Genomic DNA, 19,632 nt, shown 5'->3' on the forward strand with positions numbered 1-19,632 from the left:
ATTGGGTAAAATTTAAACGTTCATAACTTCTTCAATACTCAACCAAATCGAGTGATTCAAAAACGAAAATAATACTTCTTGACGAGACAAAGAGAATGGTACCTTTTTCGAAGGCTAACTCACCGTGTTTTGGTAGGACAACGGCTCAAAATTGGCTAACCATTTTCGAGTTAGTCACTTTCAAGCAGTTTTTCGGCCAAACCACGGCGATTTAGTAGTAAAGAAAGATACTATTTTCTTCATCTCGTGGATAAGTATGATTTTCATTTTTGAATCACTCGATTTGGTTGAGTATTGAAGAAGTTATGAATGTTTAAAATTTACCCAGTTTCCGGCGAGTTTTCCAGTTTTCCAGCGGACCAGTCACCTTTCAGGCTATTTTTCGGCCTAACTAACCAAAACAGAATACTTTATAACAAACCTATAACAAACTAATAAGAACATTTGATATGACTTGGCATCTCCTTCTTTATAAACTCCTTTTATCTTTTGAATACAAGCTATTGCTACTTTAATTTACAGTACGTTCCGAGAGGGGGAAGGTTTGAACCTGACCCTTCTCCCTATTGATCTTCACTTAACATCCAGGGTTTTCTTCTAAGTTTTTGCCTTTTCCTTACAGCATTTACGCTTCTCAACCTTAAGAGTGTGGGTTGAATAACCACCCACATGGTTTTGGCTGTTTAGTTGAAGTAGATTAGGATAGGTTTATTCAGGCTAAATAACAACATTTGAACTTGATAGGGTGTTGGGTTTCTATCCATGCGTCCCAGATTCAAAACTCCTCTCGTAAATTATTGTAATAGTTTCAAACTCTTCTTTTGTCCCTAATAATTGTAAATTTAAAAATAAATAAATAAATAAAAACATTTGAACTCGTGATAGATTAGGAACTTATAGTTCTTTGTACTACTATACATTTTGGAATGACTACCATCAAAGCTTTCCTGGGTATTTGTAATATTGAACGAGTTACTTCTTTGTTGTTGTTGAAGAATGAGTTCGATTCTTTTAAATTTTTAGTTGTTTAAGGTTGATCTTTCTATAATATTAAAAAAAGGTTGATCTCCATAGTCTATGGTTTCTATCAAAAACGAAAAAAAAATTGACCCTTCTTAACAAATTTTCTGACTCTGATATGAAAATAAATTAAAGCAACTATACAAACTAAAACAAACAGAACGTGCAAATAAATAAAAGATGTGTGTATAAATCATTTTCCTCATTTTAAACATATACGTAGCTTGCTCTCCTATATATTGGTAAAAAATAGGACCAAAATCAGTAGCGGAGAGAAGGTGGAGTCATTGGGATCCTATGATCCCAAGAAGGCCTTTTGTCTCCAATTATACACTACATAAGGAGGTTTTTTTTTTTTTTTTAAATTTATTATTATTAAGGGGAGAGGGAGAGTTCAAAACTATTATAACAGTTTATATCACTCCAACATTTTATATACTAGGATATTGGATCACACATATCGGTTACATAAAATGTTGAATCTGATATAATACATCTATACGGGTAATATTATTATTATTATTCCTCCATTAAGAAAAAAATCTTAACTCTGCCACTGATCAAAATTGAAAGACATGCAAAGATATATAATGAAATATCAATACAGCGGCCAAACCAGCAAACCCTAAACAGCCCAATGTTAGAAATTCCCAGGTGCTTCATCTAATTACCGATTAGGTCTAACTCCAATGGCGAATGTTGGAAGCACAGTATAAACCTGAAATATATTATAATTCCTTTGAAGCATGAAATTGCAGTGCATGCAGTCTAAAAAGGTTGAATTATTAATTCGTATACGGCTTCGAAAGTCTTGATCTTCCAGAACATGAATGTATTATGTGCACTTTCTTATCCTCTCTGTGAAATTGACTTTCAACGGTTCCAAAGTACGTGACCATCTCTTACAAGTTAAAGACATCAAATACATGATAACTTTTGTACTAATTAGCAGAGACGCCAAAATGTAATGTAAATTCAACACTATATTATTGCTTTGTGGATAAACTAATGTTCCACACTTTTTGAAAGACATGCAAAGATAATGAAATATCGATCGATATAGCTGCCAAACTAGCAAACCCTAAATAACAGTTTCTTTCAATTTCTTCAAACGAATGTGACCCTAGCCCCAGCAGCATGCATATAATGTGATCCTTACTATCATTCCACGTCCTCATTGCTACATTTTCATCATCTGATGCTACTGCAGCTAAAAAAATGATTGATTAAGTCAAAGTATTTATTGTGAAGGACTTCATTCATCCTCTCTAGATCTTCACCTTTTCATTTCCGTCACAGAATGAAGCTTCATGTTCAATCTCCTTTTCATGAAAACATTACCACATCAAAGTCACAAGAAAGTATGTATATATGTTGATCGAGAAAATTTGCACATGTATGTGAATAACTAATTACATTCGGTTTTTCAGCACTTAATAACTTCAATTTCGCAACTTGGTTGAATTCGCGGGGTTATTTCCTTTAGGTTTAGGTAATTAAATTTATGTTGTTAGTTTGCTGTAGTAAATTCCAAACTAATTACCCCCAACTCTTTTCTTAACTTCTCAGATTGAAGACCACACTTCCATCTACTAAACCCACCCAAGAACCACTTCGAATAACCACCGTATGCGGAGGTTTAAGGCTGTGAAATTTGATGAGTTCCGACTGCCCTATCCTTTGTTTGGCGAATTGGCCAAACGGCGACTGTCTTTACTACCTAATCTTTTAGCCCATCATCCCGGGAGTAAAATCGGACCAACCCCGACCTCACTATATCACCGTAGGCGGCAAGTCGATGATGTGAAGTTGACGGCACCCGCGCCCTGTACTGGCACTTTGTCTCAGGTATAAAAGTTGTTCTCATGTTGAGTTATACATGCTGTAAAAATTTGGTAAACTTTAAAGTTGGTCGGAAAACTGAGTTCTTGTTCGCCAGAAACCACCTCGAGCAGCAGTGAGTGGGAAATTCAAATGACATGGATTTTGGCATCGATACATACTCGATACCTTGAGCCCATGCATGTTCAAATGTTCAATCAATTATTCAATGTTTGAGATAATTCTACCGTCGTCTTTATTTTCATCATTGATGACAATTTGACTGTTGGATCATTATGCAACTTATTGGGCATGCTAATTGATTTTAGACTTTTGAGAACTTGTGGAACGGAAATTTGACGTTCGGATCTTCTAGATTTGAGAATCTAGGGTTGTTGATCCTAACGGGGCCTACTTTGGCCTACTGTTGACTTTTTATTTAACGTGCCCTAAATTATTTTGGTGTATCATTTATCTATAGGATTTTGAGTTAATACTTGTATGTTTTAGGCGTTGATCATGTCTGAGTTCATGCTAGTTGGTAGTAGTGTGGACTTTTGTGTTTTATTAGGTGTGGATTGTATATTATATTGTCATATGACAGATGTGTAATCCTATTATCCATATTGTAATTCTACCATTTTTGTGGAGATTAGTAAGATATCTTTCTTTATGAATAGCTTTCAACTTAATCAAAATATGAAAATTGTAGTTGACACTCCAAAAATTTAATTGTTACACAACTTCAATGATCAGCATCCTAAAAACATGTCTGCAGTTCAAACTTCGAACGTTTCTTTTAAATGACAATATTAATGTAAGATGAAAGATTCCCACAACCCTGAAGCCTCCACTTGAAGACCAAAAGATTGCCCCCAACCTCAACATTTTCGGCCAAATAAGCAACTATATTAATTTTGTGACCAAGGAAAAAAAAAAAAAAGAAAAAAAAAAAAAAGAAGACTTTCAAAGTCTCTCTCCACAAATAATGTTGCATGGTTTGATTAGGTAAATAATATTTGTCGGTCGCATATAAACCTAGGGATGTGTTATCTACATACTCTATTTTACTTCTTACACACCCGTTGTTAATTTTTATTAGTTGATTTTCTTCAATTCATCCAATCTAACGGTCAAAAATTAGAAGAGTATGTGAAATGTAAAATGGGGTGTGTGAATATCACACCCCTAAACCTAAGCTTTCAGGAAATTCCCACGTGCTTTGTGTAATTACTTGTTAGGTCTAACTAACTCCAATGGCCTATGTTGGAAGTACAAGACAAACATGAGAGAGAGAGATATATGTTGGAAGTACAGGACAAACATGAGAGAGAGAGAGAGACAGAGAGAGACAGGGGATTAAGGGACAAATATCTTTACACTCCATATTAGCCCTTGGATCCTTTTTAATCTAATGGTCATAATTAAAAGTTAGGATAAATATCGGTTTACTACCCTCAAGTTTCGTGTTTTTCAACATTTGGTACGTGAAGTTTTTTTCGTCCCAGAGTCATACCTAAAGTGTTAATTTTGGGACAGTCTCATACATCCGTTAGTTTGATTGTTAAATCAGCCGTTAACTGGTGACGTGGCCCCCACGTAGACAATGACTGAGTGCCATATGTCAATCTGGGTCCACGTGGATATTAAAAAATTGAAAGAAAAAAAAACTAAAACAAAAATTTTAAATTTTAAAAACTAAAAACCGAGCCTAAACCTAAAAAATTTAAAATTGCCCTCTTGGTCGCCGCCCTCTTCTTCACACAATTTCCAAACCCAGCTACCAACCCTTCGACCATATCAATTGACCCGAACGGGCTGACCGGGATCTGATTGAAGGAAAACAGCCCGCTGCACAATCTCTTCATCTTCGGCGACGGGAACGCAAGCAGAAGATCCTCTTTACACTCATTCCGACTCTTGGCAAACCCATTAGTGGAATCCTCAAGCTCTCTGAGAGTGTACCAATGTCCCCACCCCAAATGCGAAACCTCCGACGCAGCGATCATCCCCTGGTCCCCAGACCGAGCCTTCTCGCTGCCATACGACGACCCATCGCCGCCGCCTTTCTCCGGGTACTAAATCTGGTGGTCCTTTCCAATCTCAATGTGAATTCTCTGTCTGCCTCCGCTCCCAACCGGGCTGTCGTGGTGATCGTCTTACTTGAGAAACAGGGGCTGGGCTCTGGCAGAGTCCGAGTCAGCAACCAGGTCAGGATGGTTCTGGTGGTTGATGGGTTTCGGGTCAGGCTATGATAGGTTGTTCCGTAAGTTGTCAATTCGGATTTCTTGGATCTCTTTGGAGACGTTTGGGATGGCGGAGGAGTTGTGTGTAAAGGTCTTGGCTTTCAAGGAGTTGTTGCTATTGCAGCGGGAAGTGAACCAAAGCGAAATGAGGAAGAAAACGAGAACAATGACGGCTCCAACGCAATTCCCAAAACAACCCACAAATGCAAACCGAAAATGGAGGTCCTTTTTCAATGAGTGAAGCAAAGCAGTTTTCCAAAGGATGATGGCTTACTCGATTTTGGTAGCTTAGGTAGCGGCTTGGGTGGTCTCAGTGGACTGGGAGGAACAAGTGGGTTAGGTTAGGCCGTGCGGTTGATGGCTTTCTGTGTTGGATAGAGAAGAAGAAACAGAGAGAGGAAGAAGGTTGAGTGCAAAGGCGGCGGCAACTTTAAATTTTTTAGGTTTAGATTTGGTTTTTAGTTTTTTTAAATTTTAAATTTTTGTTTTATTTTTTTTTTGTAATTTTTTAATATCCACGTGGACCCCTTAATGATACGTAGCGCCCGATCATTGTCCATATAGGCACCACGTCATTAGTTAACAGCAGACTTAACAGTTTGACTAACGGATGTATGAGACTGTCCCAAAATTTACACTTTAGGTATGTCTCTGGGACGAAAAAAACTTGATGTAATAAATGTTGAAAACTACGAAACATGAGGTTAGTAAACAGAGATTTACCCTAAAAGTTAAGATTATTGTTATAATTTAGTAGGTGATGAGGCGATGACTTAGAATAAATTAACATAAACCTCTACTAAAAATTCAAAATATTTTGAAAAGAGTCCTGTTGCACCTAAACCATTTATCTTCCTTGGCAAACACCATCTTCCTTCATGCCATTGTGTTGTGCATAAAAACTGTTGCTGAGTCCAAAATAAAGAAGGACAACGAAAGAGATTTTGATTAGTTCTTTTGTTTATATTATGCAATAACCAGCCAATAGAAAGCTTTCTTGTCAATCAAGGACATACTTAAGAAATTTGATGTAAATCAGTTTTAGGGTTAAAACCTCATCCCTTTCTAGGAAGATTCAATTTTGTTTCCCCGACTATATCCATATTCAAATTCTGGGCTAAGAAACCAGGGGATCTTCAGTGATTGAACCAAACAGAAAAAAAAATAAAAAAAAATAAACAAAAATAAAAATTTAACAGGGCGAGAGTTATGAATCTATCTTCTTCAGTCCACTTTTTATACCTTCCCATCATTTACAGGCAACCCATGAAAATATAGTATTGATACTATAGGATTCGAGAGAGGGGAGAGAACAGGAAGAAGAAAGTGAAAAAGTCAGTTAGGTTGTATGGAGCGAGATTGATATATCCATGATTGAGTTCTTGTCATCTTAATTAACAATGGCATATGGAGTTAGATGAAGATGGAGGCTCCAAAGTGTTTAAGTTTCCATAACCTAATAATTTTTCCTTAAAATTTTTTAATTGATTAATGTCTTTTTATTTCCATGTCATCAACTCCACATCATTTAGTAGTTTAGATGAGTCATATAAGTTTTATTCAGGATCATTGGATTCAAATAGATCTAAAGAGTAACAAGGAGTGTAAAAATATTTGTAAAATCATTTGTCCCTTGATCCTATCCCATAAATATATTTGTGTGTGTGTATTCATGAATGATGGTAGACAATCTAATTATAATTCCTCTGAAGCATGAAATTGTAGCGCATGCAGTCTAAAAAGGTTGAATTATTAATTCGTATACGTCTTCGAAAGTCTTGATCTTTCAGAACATGAATGTATTCTGTGCATTCTCTTAACCTCTCTGTGAAATTGACTTTCAACGGTTCCAAAGTGCGTGATCATCTCTTACAAGTTAAAGACATCAAATACATGATAACTTTTGCTACTAATTAGCAGAGACGCCAAAATGTAATTTAAATTCAACACTATATTATTGCTTTGTGGATAAACTAATGTTCCGCACTTTTTGAATTACAAACCAACTTCCTTTACTTGTCTAACATGATTGGGTTAAGTGATTCACCATCTGATACTGTCAAATTCAAATTCATTTTATATTTATTTCACTTTTTGACTAGCTCACCCGATGAAAATTTTTTGATTTTGCATAAAGATTTCAATACTTTATGTTTGAATTTCAGACATAAGATCAGACGGATAATGTTAGGAAGACCAAATTTTTAAACTAAATTTGCAAACAAATGATGTGGATATAGATTATTGGATTATTACTTAAATATTGATTAACGTGCTTATTTCTTATTAGTGACATATCATTTGATTTGTAAATTTGGTTTAAAATTTGGTCTCACTAACATTATTCTAAGATATATGGTCAATGTAAGCTTATAACTAAGCTAAACATTAAAGTAATTAATTGTATGAAGAATTAAGTCAAGGAGGTGAGAGGTTCATAACCACATCATACATAGATTACATTAAGCACGTTCTGAGCGTTCGTGTTAGTGGGGTACACCCACCTCTGATTAGTGCGCACCAAACAATAATTGTCAGCTCAAATTTAAAAGTAAACTTCAGATTTGAACTGGGCCTAAAAATTGCTCATCACCCAGTGGACTCCGTTCACCCAAAAACATGGGCCTGTCAAAACCTCCTCGGTCGCCTCCTGCCAGATTTACAGCGTACCATCTTCCCAACTGAAGCCCATTATCCGACCTCTGAACCGAAAAGTTCTCAACTGTAAAATCTTCTCTCTTTCTGCAACATAGCGAAGAATCTGCAATAGCAGTTCTGAAAGCTTTGATTTTCTTGATTTGAATCCAATTTCTCTGCTTGTCAGTCAATATGTTGCCGGAATTGGCAAATGCGCAAGTGGATTCATCGTCCCCGCCGTAGATTCTGCAGACAGGAAAAGCTTCCGGACGCATTGCCTCTGCCCATTTCACCCTCAACCTCCTCCCCCTTCTGGTAAGTCTTCTAATTTCCTTTGTTTCTTGTGTATATCATCATTAAATTTGAATTGGGTTCTTCGTAAATTGTTGGTTTTGTGGGTCTTTCTTGGTGGGTTTATCATTTCAATTTTTGCCTTTTCTTTCTTTCTTTCCAGTAATGTAACAGTGATTTATGCTTTGTTCCCGAGAAAATATCGACTTAAAAGAACTTTGATGTTTCGGATTGCTTATTTGTTCAACTGAGAAAATTATTGGAAATGTAAGGTGAGTTTGACAATATTCTGGAGAGCAATGCTAGAAAGCACTTGTTATAAGACACTCGTTTCGTGTTAAAGACACTGGTTTCGTATTAAAGACCGATAATTGGATATAGATTGGAGATTATATTCTAAATTTAACTGGGCTTCTAAGTAGTACTGTGTTATGTGCTGTTTCGAAAGGCGGCTATTGCATTTTTAGATCTTTGCTATCTTCAGTATGCGTAAAGAAGAAGCCGTGTGTAACATAACTAATTCCGTCGCCGCGTGCATTGTAAGTAATGTTCTAAAAATCTCCGCCTAGTGCCACCTAGCTGGCCACTGTCCCGATTAATGCCTAGACGTTTGAAAATTAAGAAAGGGCGTCTAAAACTGCTGAGATGCCCGCCTAGACCGCCTAGGTTGCGACTCAATTAGGCGGACAATATATAACTTTAATTTTGTATTTTATTTTTTTTTCAATAAATTGTAAGATATTGGTTGCATACTTAAATGAACACACATTATATCTTTGGTACCTATGTTTTCATTATGTTCCAATATTTCATAATATATTGTCATTCTATTTAGTAGTTTATGATGAAAAAAAATATATTTTAATTATAAGCAAACACTTATTTACACGAAATATAACAAATTTACTTAAATCCTACTAATCCGCATAGGCGCCCGCCTTCCGACTACCGCCTAGCGTCTTTTAGAACCTGATTGTAAGGTTTCTATCATAATTTCATAGACTATGGAAATTGTTCATAGAGATGTTTCTTCTCTGATGCATCATAGTATTAGTTCTAGGTATTACTTGTTAGGGATGTGGGTTCTCTACTTGTGTTTTCCCATTCGTTTTAATACTGGGTGGTTATGTGGCTTGTTTTCGATGTTGTACAAGACACGTGCGGATTTAATTCTGTATCATTTGAAAGAGTCATTCTGGCAGCAACGGTGTTGGATATTACTCAAATCTTTCGAGTTTTGTGTTTTTTTTTTTTTTTTTTTTTTTTTTTTTTTCATTCATAGGGAGTTGGCAGGATGGTATACCTTATTGGGAAAAGCACTACTGGACGTTGGTCGGGTGTATACCGTGGTGGAAGGTAGTAGATGCCAAGAATTATCTGTATGGAAGTAGTATGGTACTCAATTGGAATGACTCGGCTGCTGAAGAGGCATTTCCAAAAAACGCTTTTGGCCGGCAGACATCAATGGCCTTCGCTTGACGCCTCTCAGCCTGATCCATATATATATTGATACAATAGATTGGAGCCCCAATATCGATTGTGCACTCATTAAGGAGGTGGATCGTGAATACTTTGCTCCTGACGAGAGAGAAGGGAAAGGCAAAATATTCAGATTTTGTTCCTCCCGATGAACATAACACGGTCCTAGATAATCATACAAATCATTGAGAATGTGACTAACATTCAGGGTAGTGGACATTTGATAAATACAGGCAACTTTTGCAGCATGTATCATTGCACAATTACTCGACAATTACTCGAATGTATTAATAGCAGAGCGTTGTCCTGCAGATGCTTTCCCGGAAAGAAGTGAGATACATATAATGTTTACTGGATAAGCTCACAATGATAAATTGACTGGCAACAACAACAACAAAGCTTTTTTTCACTAAGTGAGTTCGGTTATATGGATTCTAGAATGCCATTGCGCTCGGTTCTATGACGTCTAATACTAAATTGACTGGCAAGGTTATAATAAATTCCTTGATTGGATATTGGCGTGTTTGATTTTCTGCTTACGAATGCCCGTTAAGTTTTCTGCTTTGTCCAAAAGCAGCTTTCTGCTTATAGCATCACGCAAGTGGTAACCGAACATATGGTGTTGCTTTGTTCAAAAGCAGCTTTCCGCTTACAGCATCACGCTGGTGGTATCCGAACATATGGTATCCGCTTAGAGTCCTGATGCGTAAATGGATACCACATGTTCTGGCTTTCAAAGAGAGCAAAATCATACGTTAGGGGATCCTGGTAACATAGAAATTAGAAGCTCAAAGACAACCTATCTTACTTTCAAAAACTTGAAAACAACAGAAAAAAAAACGAGACAGTAAACTTATCCACCGTATTATACAAGTAGCTCATCGATAATATTTGTACAATTCCGCTGAACATTCCATGTCTCAACGAACTTATGTTCCGATGATGTACGAGTACAACATTGGATATAAACAAATGAATTATTTCTCATCATACAACTTTGGACTTGGTTTAGGCTCCTGTTATAATTCAGGATTATGTTGGCTTCGATTGCAGCTTCATTCTAAAATTTTGGATCAAGGATGACATATAATCACGCGTACTAGTGATCAAACCATCTCTAGGTTTGTGCATACTAGCAATCAACCATTGATATTCTGATAGCGTAGATTCAGTTAAGGGCTCCAAAAACTCACACCTTTCCAAAATCTCAGGTGGCGGTACTCCTGCCACGAGGTTTGTGTCCAGTTTCGGCTTACCCTTGAGCTCTTTCAAATCTTCAGGCTGAGCACTATCAAGCACAGAAGGGGAAGCTCCTGGGATTACCTCCTGCTTAAAAGGGAGTGTTCTAGCAGTTTGCAAGCAGAACTCCATCCATTGATGGATGAGTGGAGACGGCCCTCTAACTCGCCCCCCAATTCGATTTGTTTCAAGCCGACTGGCGGCAGGGATTGCCTAGAAAAAGAACAAAAAATATAAATTGACATATAGGAGAAGATACAATATAGAGGATAACGTAAATGTCTAAGAGAGCATGATGGAGGATGTACCCATAAATCCGCCCATATACTAGCTCCAGATTTTGGAACAATTACTGCAACATCAGACATGCGTTTGGCAACAGGAAGAACATCACTGCTCCACCCAACAGCCACCCACACATCTCCAACCCCAAATGCTTTTAAATAATGTACACTGTCAAATAGTCGGACCTACAGAAAGCCAATGAGCATGTCACGATTCTTTTTCAAATAATCATGAAACATGTTCATCACAAAAGACATCCGAACTGCGCAAGCCACGGCTAGAAATACCCTATATAAGTAGAATAATTTTAAGTCGTAGTTCCAAAACTGAGGTCCATTCCCTAAATTTAGCTCCAGATTTGGGAGCAATCTACCTTTCCACTAGTTTATCAAGTACACCCTCACCCAAAACAAAGACGTTAGATCTTTTCTCTCAATACCTGCTTTACAAGTAAAGCCAGATTTTGCCTGGCAGCATCTCTCCCACCGTCAACTTGCGAATGGATGTGTTTCGTGTTGTATGATGCTCCCATATACTTCAATACTGCACCAATAACCTCTCTAGGAGAATCAACCATAGAAATCTTCCCTGCAAGTTCAGGTCGCCATAAATCTGCCCAGTCCTGCGATGGTGGTTTTACAACTCTTGAAATGTTGTATAAGATAATATTTTAAAAAATTCAAAATGTGCCAGATTCAAATGAAAGCCAGTGAGTATGAATTTTAACATATGTTTCAGCTAGCAAATTTACCCCTCGAATCATTTTTCAAACTTCTTTTCATAAATTTCCCACTTCATAGAATATTGTGTTTATCAATCAAATGTTATACTTTGAGGTAAAGAGTACTGATATAAAAAAAGAGTTTAATTAAAAAGAATTAGCAGATAATAAACAGTTCGGGGACATGTATACCTCTACAGGAGCCAACTTATGCTTTCGAAATTTACTTTTTTTGTATGCTATCACCATGCAGCCCCAGCGATATGGCGCAGCCCATACTTTACCCTTAGCGTCAATGCCCCCCTCAGAGTTCCTGCGGAGATATACCTGAGTCATTTTTAGTAAAAGTAAAACACCATAACTGATTTCTGAGGGAACAAAAAGGCATTGCCAGTTCGAAAGAATGGAAACAGTACTCCAAATGCAAGAGAATGCATAAACTACATAAGGAGACATGCACAATAAAACTCAAAACCAATATCCAAGCATACTAGGAAAACCACACAAGATAATAATACTGATTCCAGTGTCTGGCATGCCCGGTGAAACATCTAAGCAGGTTTTCCCTTCACATGTTATCTACATGTCTATTACCCCCTTCAGTATATTCTATTTGATTCCTGAGTTTCTGGTTACACAACATATATCTTAGAAATGCATTGTAACAATTAATTCAGGACAGATAGCCCCGGTGATCAAAACAGCAAAAAAGAAAAGTTAAATCTCTTCTTAGAAATTACTGCAAAAGAAGATATATATCTGTAGTTTTCGGGGCCTACCCTCTTCATACATATTTAATATTTATGGTAAAGCTAATGATATATTCCATCACATGGAGTTAGTAATACTGTAATACATTTTTTTTAGTCCTCTGATTTGTGGTCATGAACACAAGCTTTGTATTTCAATTGACCTATGACCTTTTTACAGTTTTCACAACATCAACCTTAAATGGCACGGCCAGCAAATGAGCATAGCAAGGCATTACTCAATGTATAATACAGGGAGCCAAGGGAACACAATTTTTTCAGAATCGAGAATCAAGAGGACATGAAAGAGCAGTTGTTTTCTTACTTTCCATCGGTCACTCAAGCCTTTAAACCAGTCCTGGTCTTCTACCCCTTGTATGGGCTCAATCACAGCCTTGCTAATGGCATAACTGAGCCAAGAGTCCCCAACACTAACGAGGTCAGCTGCGACGACAGATGAAGGCCCAACTTTGCCTTTGCTAAGGGCCATTGATAGATCAGAAAAGATGCCCTCAAGGCTTGCATGCGACTTCATGTGAACCTTTGATCTTTTTCCTTGAGATTGCATAAAATCCTACATTGTCAAAAGGAAATAAATTAAGTTACTCGCTCTAAAAGAATAAAATAATCCAACACTTGTAATCCCAGCTACCTACCAAACTGAATACCAAATCTGATGTCATATGACGAAATACAGAAAACAAAAAGCACCTCATACCTTAACCCATGAAGGAGGCACAGAGCCGCGGAGAGCAGCAAGTCTCAAAGGGACTGTCAAAGCATAAGTCTTAGACTTCCAAGCTGCAAATGCTGCTTCCAACTTGTTATCTTCCAATTTTTCCAAACTTTCAGATTTAGCTTCATTTCCATCATCTTTGGCTGTGCTCATCAAATGTACAATTTCAAAAACTACAGTTATGCGAAACAAACCTGCCTTATTGATAAAAAAAAAATGCTAAACTCAACTGATTTGAGAAATTACATTGAGCTGTGTGCTCCTCCTCTAGAGCCACTTGAGGCTTGCCGAGAGGAAGAGGCCGACAATGAGCCGAACTGGCCCAACAGCAAAGCCCAAGCCCAACAAAGACTGCAGTGGAGGCAGCAAGTCGAACCAGGGTTTGAGACACAGCGGAGGTGGGAGGCTCCGGCACTGGCAAATGTGGAGTGAGGTTGAGGCCACAAGAGAATGTGAGAGGCCTATGATAGTGGAACCTTGGTAGGGGTTTGGTAGAGAAGAAAAAGGTGAGCTTAGAGCTATGGGGACCAGAGCGGTCTAAGGGGAAAGGGATGTATGATGGTACCACCAACGCAGCAGCAGCCATATTCACAGGAGTTTTAGTAATTGGGCTGAAAATGTGATGACAGAGGGAGCACAGTATAATGTGATCAGGTAGCAACCCGAAAGCATTTCATTTCTCGTGGCACTTAAAATCTACAAAGTACACAAATGAGAACAGAATTAGAACAATTTCATTTCTCAAGACTCTGAACCACTACATCCAAAACAATCACTTTCGCCCCTAATTTCACTTACACTTTCTAAAATCCAAACGAAAACAAAAACAAAAAACAAACAACGAAAATGTATGAACTTTTATTACTTTTAAAGTGAAGAATTACAATCTAGCAGTTTAGAAGGATTATTTGCTACTTGCAAGAACATCAAGACAGTTGTCCCTTTTACGATAATCCGGGCATTTCGGTATTGTTTCACAATAATCAAGCAATTCAACATTACTTTTTTTCCCTCTTACAACAATGCGTCCATTTCCGGTTCGATATGCGTCCAAGATTCTTCAAGAAATAAGTATACATATCCAAAAATCATCGACTGTACATGTATATACAAATAATCTGTGACCAAATTTATGGTTCGTAAACCCTAAATTAGCAGGAAAATTAGAAAATTACAAAACCCCTAAATCACCAAATGGAAAAGAAAGTAGCTCACCTCTTTCAGTGTGTGTCATTAGCTACGAGCGTGAGGGACGACGGCCAACAGAGGAGAGAGGACACTCTGCGCACTGCAGACAACTGAGCAAAGAGAGAGTGAGAGAGAGCTCAGAGAAGAAGACGACGCTCTGCAGTGATGATAATAATCATTTTTTATTTTTTATTTTATTTAAAAGGGAACTGCCGGTGGCCATTTTGTCACTACATTATCAAACGAAAAGAATTAGAGAGAAAGGGGCAGCAACAAATTTTAAAATGCCACCTCAGTCCCCACCCCCTAAATTCCAGATCTTCCACGGCCACCGCAAGCCCACACAGAACCGGCCCACCGTCCGCGGCGGCCTCTTCTCCGACCGTGTCTCTCAGCCGAGCCGCAAATACCCCACCACCGTAACCCAATCCCAGCCCTTCGATCTCTCCAAGTGGGACCCACACCTGCCCCAAACCTCGCCGTCCACTTCATCGCCCAACCCCGACGACACGACCCTCCTCTCATTTCTCTCCCCCATCGCTCGCTTCATACTCGATGCTTTCCGCAAGAACCGGAACCACTGGGGCCCGCCAGTCGTCTCGGAGCTCCGGAAGCTCCGCCGGGTCACGCCGGACCTCGTCGCCGAGGTGCTCAAGGTCCAGAATGACCCCGTTTCGGCCTCCAAGTTCTTCCACTGGGCAGGTAAGCAAAAGGGTTTCAAGCACACTTATGCTTCGTACAATGCCTTGGCTTATTGTCTGAACCGGTCCAACCGGTTCCGGTCGGCGGACCAAGTCCCCGAGCTGATGGACTCGCAGGGCAAACCGCCGAGCGAGAAACAGTTTGAGATTCTCATCAGAATGCACTCTGATGCCAATAGAGGTCTCAGGGTTTATTATGTGTATGAAAAAATGAAGAAATTTGGGGTTAAACCCAGGGTTTTCTTGTACAATAGGATCATGGATGCGTTGGCGAAAACGGGTTATTTGGATTTGGCCTTATCGGTTTACGATGACTTTCGTGATGATGGATTGGTGGAGGAGAGTGTTACTTTCATGATCTTGATAAAGGGTATGTGTAAAATGGGAAGAATTGATGAAATGTTGCAGCTTTTGGAGAGAATGAGGGCGAATTTGTGTAAACCGGACGTGTTTGCATACACGGCAATGATTAAGGTTTTGCTTTCAGAGGGGAACTTAGATGGGTGTTTGAGGGTTTGGGAGGAAATGAAGCGAGATAGTGTTGAGGCTGATGCTATGGCATATGCAACTCTGGTTACAGGGTTGTGTAAGGGTGGCAGGGTGGAGAAAGGGTACGAATTGTTTAGGGAGATGAAGGCGAAGGGTTTCTTGATTGATAGAGCGATATACGGGGTGTTGATTGAGGGGTTTGTGGCGGACAGGAAGGTTGGGGTGGCTTGTGATTTGTTGAAGGATTTGGTGGACTCGGGCTATAGGCCAGACTTGGGGATATATAATTCTCTTATCGAGGGTTTATGTAATGTGAAGCGGGTTGATAAGGCTTATAAAATTTTCCGAGTTACTGTTCAAGAGGGTCTTCAGCCAGATTTCGCTACGGTGAATCCCATTTTGGCGTTCTATGCTGAGACAAGTAAAGTGGATAAGTTCTGCGAGATGCTTGCACAGATGGAGAAATGTGGTTTTCCTGTCATTGACGATCTTTCGAAATTCTTCTCCTTTATTGTAGGAAAGGAGGACAGAGTAACAATGGGTTTGGAAGTGTTTGAAGAGTTAAAAGTCAAAGGTTATTATAGTTTAGGAATCTACAATATCTTTATGGAGGCCCTCCACAAATCTGGGAAAGTGAAAAAAGCATTGTCTCTCTTTAATGAAACGAAGGATGTGGGTTTGCAGCTCGACTCCTCTACTTACAGCATTGCCATAATGTGTTTTGTTGAAGATGGGGACATCCATGAGGCTTGTGCCTGTTATAATAAAATAATTGAGATGTCTTGTGTTCCTTTGATTGCTGCCTACCGTTCGCTTGCTAGAGGGCTTTGTAAAATTGGAGAGATTGACACCGTTATGCTGTTACTTCGTGACTGCTTAGCCAGCGTGACAAGTGGACCCTTGGAATTCAAGTATTCTCTTACCATTCTCCATGCATGTAAATCAAATAATGCTGAGAAGGTGGTTGAGGTGCTAAATGAGATGATACAGCAGGGTTGTCCTCCAGATGATGTTGTATACTCTGCTATAATCTCTGGCATGTGTAAGCATGGCACAATAGAGGAGGCAAGAAAAATATTTTCAAATTTGAAAGAGCACAAAATTTTAACAGAAGCCAACATGATTGTGTATGATGAAGTATTAATTGAACACATGAAGAAGAAGACGGCAGATCTGGTGGTGTCTGGTTTGAAGTTTTTTGGATTAGAAAACAAATTGAAAGCAAAGGGTTGTAAGCTGCTGTTGTGATGAAACTATAAAGGCAGGTACGGAATTCATTGGTTACTTCGGACTTTCCTTCTGTTGCAATTCGCTTATAATGCATGAAATTGTATCAAGTGGTGAGAACACTCCATTTAAGATGCATCTATGGAGGAGGCACACATCTTCGGGTTGTGAGGCATCTTATTAGCTGGCATTGCCAATGATGTTCGCTTTTTGGGTGTCTCATGAATATTCCAACAGGTTAGTTTTGTACTGTAAAGCCTTGTTTTAAAGTTTAAACCTTTGCTTCCAATAATGTTACAGTTTATTTTCCGTTGCTTTGCTTTGGTTAGCTGATTCTTGCTTGTTCTTCTTTTAGTTCTTCATCTTTAGTTAGCTGATTTTTGCTTGTTTAGTTGGCATCTTTTGGGAAATTGGAGATTAAACCTAAACTCAATCATATTATTGTTACCATTCTTTTTATCTGGAAGTCTAGGACTCAAATTATTATGCAACCTGGAAACAAAATGATGTGTTTTTTTTAGCCTACTTCAGCTACAAGTTTGTAGAAATGCATACAGCTAAATAGTAGGAGAGGCTAGTGAACTCTTATTGAAACTAAAACTTTTGGTTTGGCAGCTTGTGATTTGGGTTGCTTGGAAAGTGTCTTTTGGCCACTATGATTCTGCTGAACGTGGGTAGCCTGCTTTCTTTGTTTCTCTGCAACTTTCTCGCCCGTGGTCTCAATGTGTTTTGGAGGTTCAGTGTACAATTTGGCTCAGAGACCCTGGTAGGGACTCTCTATGTTGGTTTGCTGGTCGTTCAGTTTGGTCGTTGCTTGAATGGAAGTATATTTTCCTAGTGGGAGATAAACAACTGTTCTGGTACTAAGACGTCGCAAATTAAAATTCAATGTGAGTGTATTCCCTGATGATATGGATATATGTTTCTCTCAAGGCAAGCTCCAAATTCCAATATCAAGGAAATTGGATGGCAAAGAAGAGAAGCAGTTCCAGATTGCAGGAATTGAGGTACTCTGAATTCTTAAATGATCGGTCGAAGATTCCAGATATATAATGTTCATAATCTGTCGAGAGAAATTGTGACTGCTATAATGTTCACCTTCATCTGGAGGAGAAGCCCTCTCGCAATACGCAAAGAAACCTTTGAGTTTTGACATGTGAGGTTTAAATGCATTGATTTGTATTAGGGCTGTCGTCTAATACCGAGAAGAGAAGTACCTCTAGACCAACGCCTATGTTAGTAAACCGTCTTACGTGAATATGAAACAGTTATTTTTTCCACAACCCCTTAATATTCTTTGCCTGTTGCACAAATGAGGTATGTTCATTCCATATTTCTTTTTCTACATACAAAATACACAACGCATACATTCACCGGAATTAAACCGTCAAGCTCGCCGTTCGCTCTTATTCTCGAGGGGCGCTTGGCACAACATTCTAATGTTAACATCCATTTGACATACAAAATTGTCATAAAAATGTTAACTGTTCCTCGATCTCTTTCTTTCCGGTACATTGACAGATTCATATGCACGGCCGCAGGCTGATCTAAGCACAAAACTAAACCTTAACGAGCAAGAAACCGAAGCCTAGACTTCCCTTTTGGGCCGGTTGCGGGTACGGGGAAGTGCAGGCTTTTCTTCTATCGAACTGTCAGCTTCGCCATCCTCATCCGTTTCCCTGATCGCTTGGTTAATTGCCATCTGCATCAAGAACACAAACACTATGACTACTAAAGAAAACATCAACAGAAACAAAACCCAGTAGCTTATGAACATCACCAAGAAAAAGACTCTGAAACAATGCTTTTTTTAGCAGCGCTCACAAAATGCTCACTCTCCTGGCCCTGCTATTCAACTAGGGTTCCAACGATGAGTTTTCGATTACTCGAAACTGCACCATCAGAGTTGCATTACGCATAAATCTCTTAAGAACATGGAAGCTGCACCCGAAATCACGAGTTAATCGTGGTGACAAAGTACTTCATTAACCGTTAAACACAACGAGAAAACTACTACACAACATTTGCACGCACGAGAGACATTGCTCTGCTACGATTAAAGCACACTACTTTAAAAGAGAGATTAGAAACTGGAAAAACTCGTAACAAAGAAAAAGGCGGAGCTCATTTGCGATTGCTTCGGTAGGAAAGCACTTCTGCTCGTAAGCGTTTCTGCAAAAAGCGTGTTACTATAAACATATTGAATTTTTTGTTAAAAACCCTAGCGCTTTTGCTTCCAAAACATATTCAAAAGCGTTTTTAATTGTCAGGAAACACTTTTAGCTCTTCCGAGTTTAATTCATATGCTATATGAATTAAACCGCATGCATATCAAAGAAGGGAGTTGCAGAAATTCGACAAACCTCTTCAAGGAAGTCTCTGTCGAGCTTATCGGCGACTCTGATGGAGGTGAAAACGGTGACGGCGATCAGAGAGAGCGGCAAAACGAATGCGAACACGTACTGGCTCGTGGTGGGCCCCGCACGTGTCACCACCGCTAGGCCTCTGGTTTGCCGGCCGGGATACCGTGACGCCCGCGAGATGGGCACGCGCGGAGGGATGAATGAAGCACGTGATGGTGGAGCGGGTGGTGGAGGAGAGAGAACGAGTGAGGCTGTGTTGGAGATGAGAAGCTTTGCCATGGCAGCAGCTTAGCTCTTCCGCTCGGAGCAGATAATGTTATCATTTTGCTTTTTATAAAAGAACGGCAGGTTACGTTAACGTCGCCTCTTTTAATTAGAAACTAGAAGATGAGCACACAGCGTGTGAATAATTTCTTCTTTTTATTTTTTTTATTAAGAAG

General features: G+C 38.9%; 4 protein-coding genes and 1 long non-coding RNA gene across 9 annotated transcripts; 3 read left to right on the top strand and 2 right to left on the bottom strand.

Moving 5' to 3' along the window:
- The first annotated feature begins 2,024 nt into the window (after positions 1–2,024).
- On the top strand, positions 2,025–3,518 carry LOC148695429 (uncharacterized). Of its 2 annotated transcripts, none has more exons than XR_015964782.1 (2): positions 2,025–2,416; positions 2,590–3,518. It is a non-coding gene; the product is annotated as an uncharacterized LOC148695429 (long non-coding RNA). The 2 variants fall into 2 exon arrangements; XR_015964781.1 differs by having other exon boundaries at positions 2,025–2,381.
- A 1,290-nt stretch (positions 3,519–4,808) lies between these two features.
- LOC148695430 (uncharacterized) lies at positions 4,809–9,602 on the top strand. The gene is made up of 5 exons (XM_088697188.1): positions 4,809–5,084; positions 5,402–5,492; positions 7,499–7,811; positions 7,912–8,039; positions 9,298–9,602. The coding sequence occupies exons 1-5, from the start codon at positions 4,809–4,811 to the stop codon at positions 9,492–9,494; spliced, it is 1,005 nt and encodes a 334-aa protein (XP_088553314.1). The 3' UTR covers positions 9,495–9,602.
- Positions 9,603–10,336: 734 nt separating this feature from the next.
- Positions 10,337–14,843, bottom strand: LOC137733863 (putrescine-binding periplasmic protein-like protein). 4 transcript variants are annotated; one of them, XM_088697332.1, is made up of 10 exons: positions 14,704–14,834; positions 14,440–14,522; positions 14,227–14,319; positions 13,471–13,920; positions 13,207–13,367; positions 12,814–13,062; positions 11,932–12,066; positions 11,458–11,640; positions 11,042–11,203; positions 10,337–10,946 (listed from the first exon to the last, which is right to left on the bottom strand). In XM_088697332.1, exons 4-10 carry the CDS (start codon positions 13,808–13,810, stop codon positions 10,527–10,529), a joined length of 1,650 nt encoding a protein of 549 aa, XP_088553458.1. In that variant the 5' UTR covers positions 13,811–13,920; positions 14,227–14,319; positions 14,440–14,522; positions 14,704–14,834; the 3' UTR covers positions 10,337–10,526. The 4 variants fall into 4 exon arrangements, with proteins under 4 accessions (XP_088553458.1, XP_088553455.1, XP_088553456.1 ...); XM_088697329.1 differs by lacking the exon at positions 14,227–14,319 and having other exon boundaries at positions 14,704–14,843; XM_088697330.1 differs by lacking the exon at positions 14,704–14,834 and having other exon boundaries at positions 14,440–14,569.
- Positions 14,697–18,142, top strand: EMB3131 (Pentatricopeptide repeat (PPR-like) superfamily protein). The gene is made up of 2 exons (XM_068473059.2): positions 14,697–17,066; positions 17,445–18,142. The coding sequence occupies exon 1, from the start codon at positions 14,697–14,699 to the stop codon at positions 16,848–16,850; it is 2,154 nt and encodes a 717-aa protein (XP_068329160.2). The 3' UTR covers positions 16,851–17,066; positions 17,445–18,142.
- Positions 18,134–19,520, bottom strand: LOC137733864 (uncharacterized). Its single transcript, XM_068473061.2, has 2 exons — positions 19,193–19,520; positions 18,134–18,531 (listed from the first exon to the last, which is right to left on the bottom strand). Exons 1-2 carry the CDS (start codon positions 19,469–19,471, stop codon positions 18,418–18,420), a joined length of 393 nt encoding a protein of 130 aa, XP_068329162.1. The 5' UTR covers positions 19,472–19,520; the 3' UTR covers positions 18,134–18,417.
- Positions 19,521–19,632: the final 112 nt, after the last annotated feature.

Source organism: Pyrus communis, chromosome 7, assembly GCF_041283825.1.
Source record: "Pyrus communis isolate YQ-2024b chromosome 7, ASM4128382v1, whole genome shotgun sequence".
Lineage (NCBI taxonomy): Eukaryota > Viridiplantae > Streptophyta > Magnoliopsida > Rosales > Rosaceae > Pyrus > Pyrus communis.

Bases quoted from the DNA above. Each gene is read 5' to 3' on its own strand.
- LOC148695430 (XM_088697188.1), top strand. From the start codon at position 4,809: ATGTCCCCACCCCAAATGCGAAACCTCCGACGCAGCGATCATCCCCTG. The intron at 7,812-7,911 runs GTAAAATCTTCT...TCTGCTTGTCAG, and splicing joins GAACCGAAAAGTTCTCAACT to TCAATATGTTGCCGGAATTG. The intron at 8,040-9,297 runs GTAAGTCTTCTA...TTTCATTCATAG, and splicing joins TCAACCTCCTCCCCCTTCTG to GGAGTTGGCAGGATGGTATA.
- LOC137733863 (XM_088697329.1), bottom strand. From the start codon at position 13,810: ATGGCTGCTGCTGCGTTGGTGGTACCATCATACATCCCTTTCCCCTTA. The intron at 13,368-13,470 runs GTAATTTCTCAA...TGATGAGCACAG, and splicing joins GGAGGAGCACACAGCTCAAT to CCAAAGATGATGGAAATGAA. The intron at 12,067-12,813 runs GTAAGAAAACAA...AAAATGACTCAG, and splicing joins GCTTGAGTGACCGATGGAAA to GTATATCTCCGCAGGAACTC.
- EMB3131 (XM_068473059.2), top strand. From the start codon at position 14,697: ATGCCACCTCAGTCCCCACCCCCTAAATTCCAGATCTTCCACGGCCAC.
- LOC137733864 (XM_068473061.2), bottom strand. From the start codon at position 19,471: ATGGCAAAGCTTCTCATCTCCAACACAGCCTCACTCGTTCTCTCTCCT. The intron at 18,532-19,192 runs GTTTGTCGAATT...TTCTTGATGCAG, and splicing joins ACAGAGACTTCCTTGAAGAG to ATGGCAATTAACCAAGCGAT.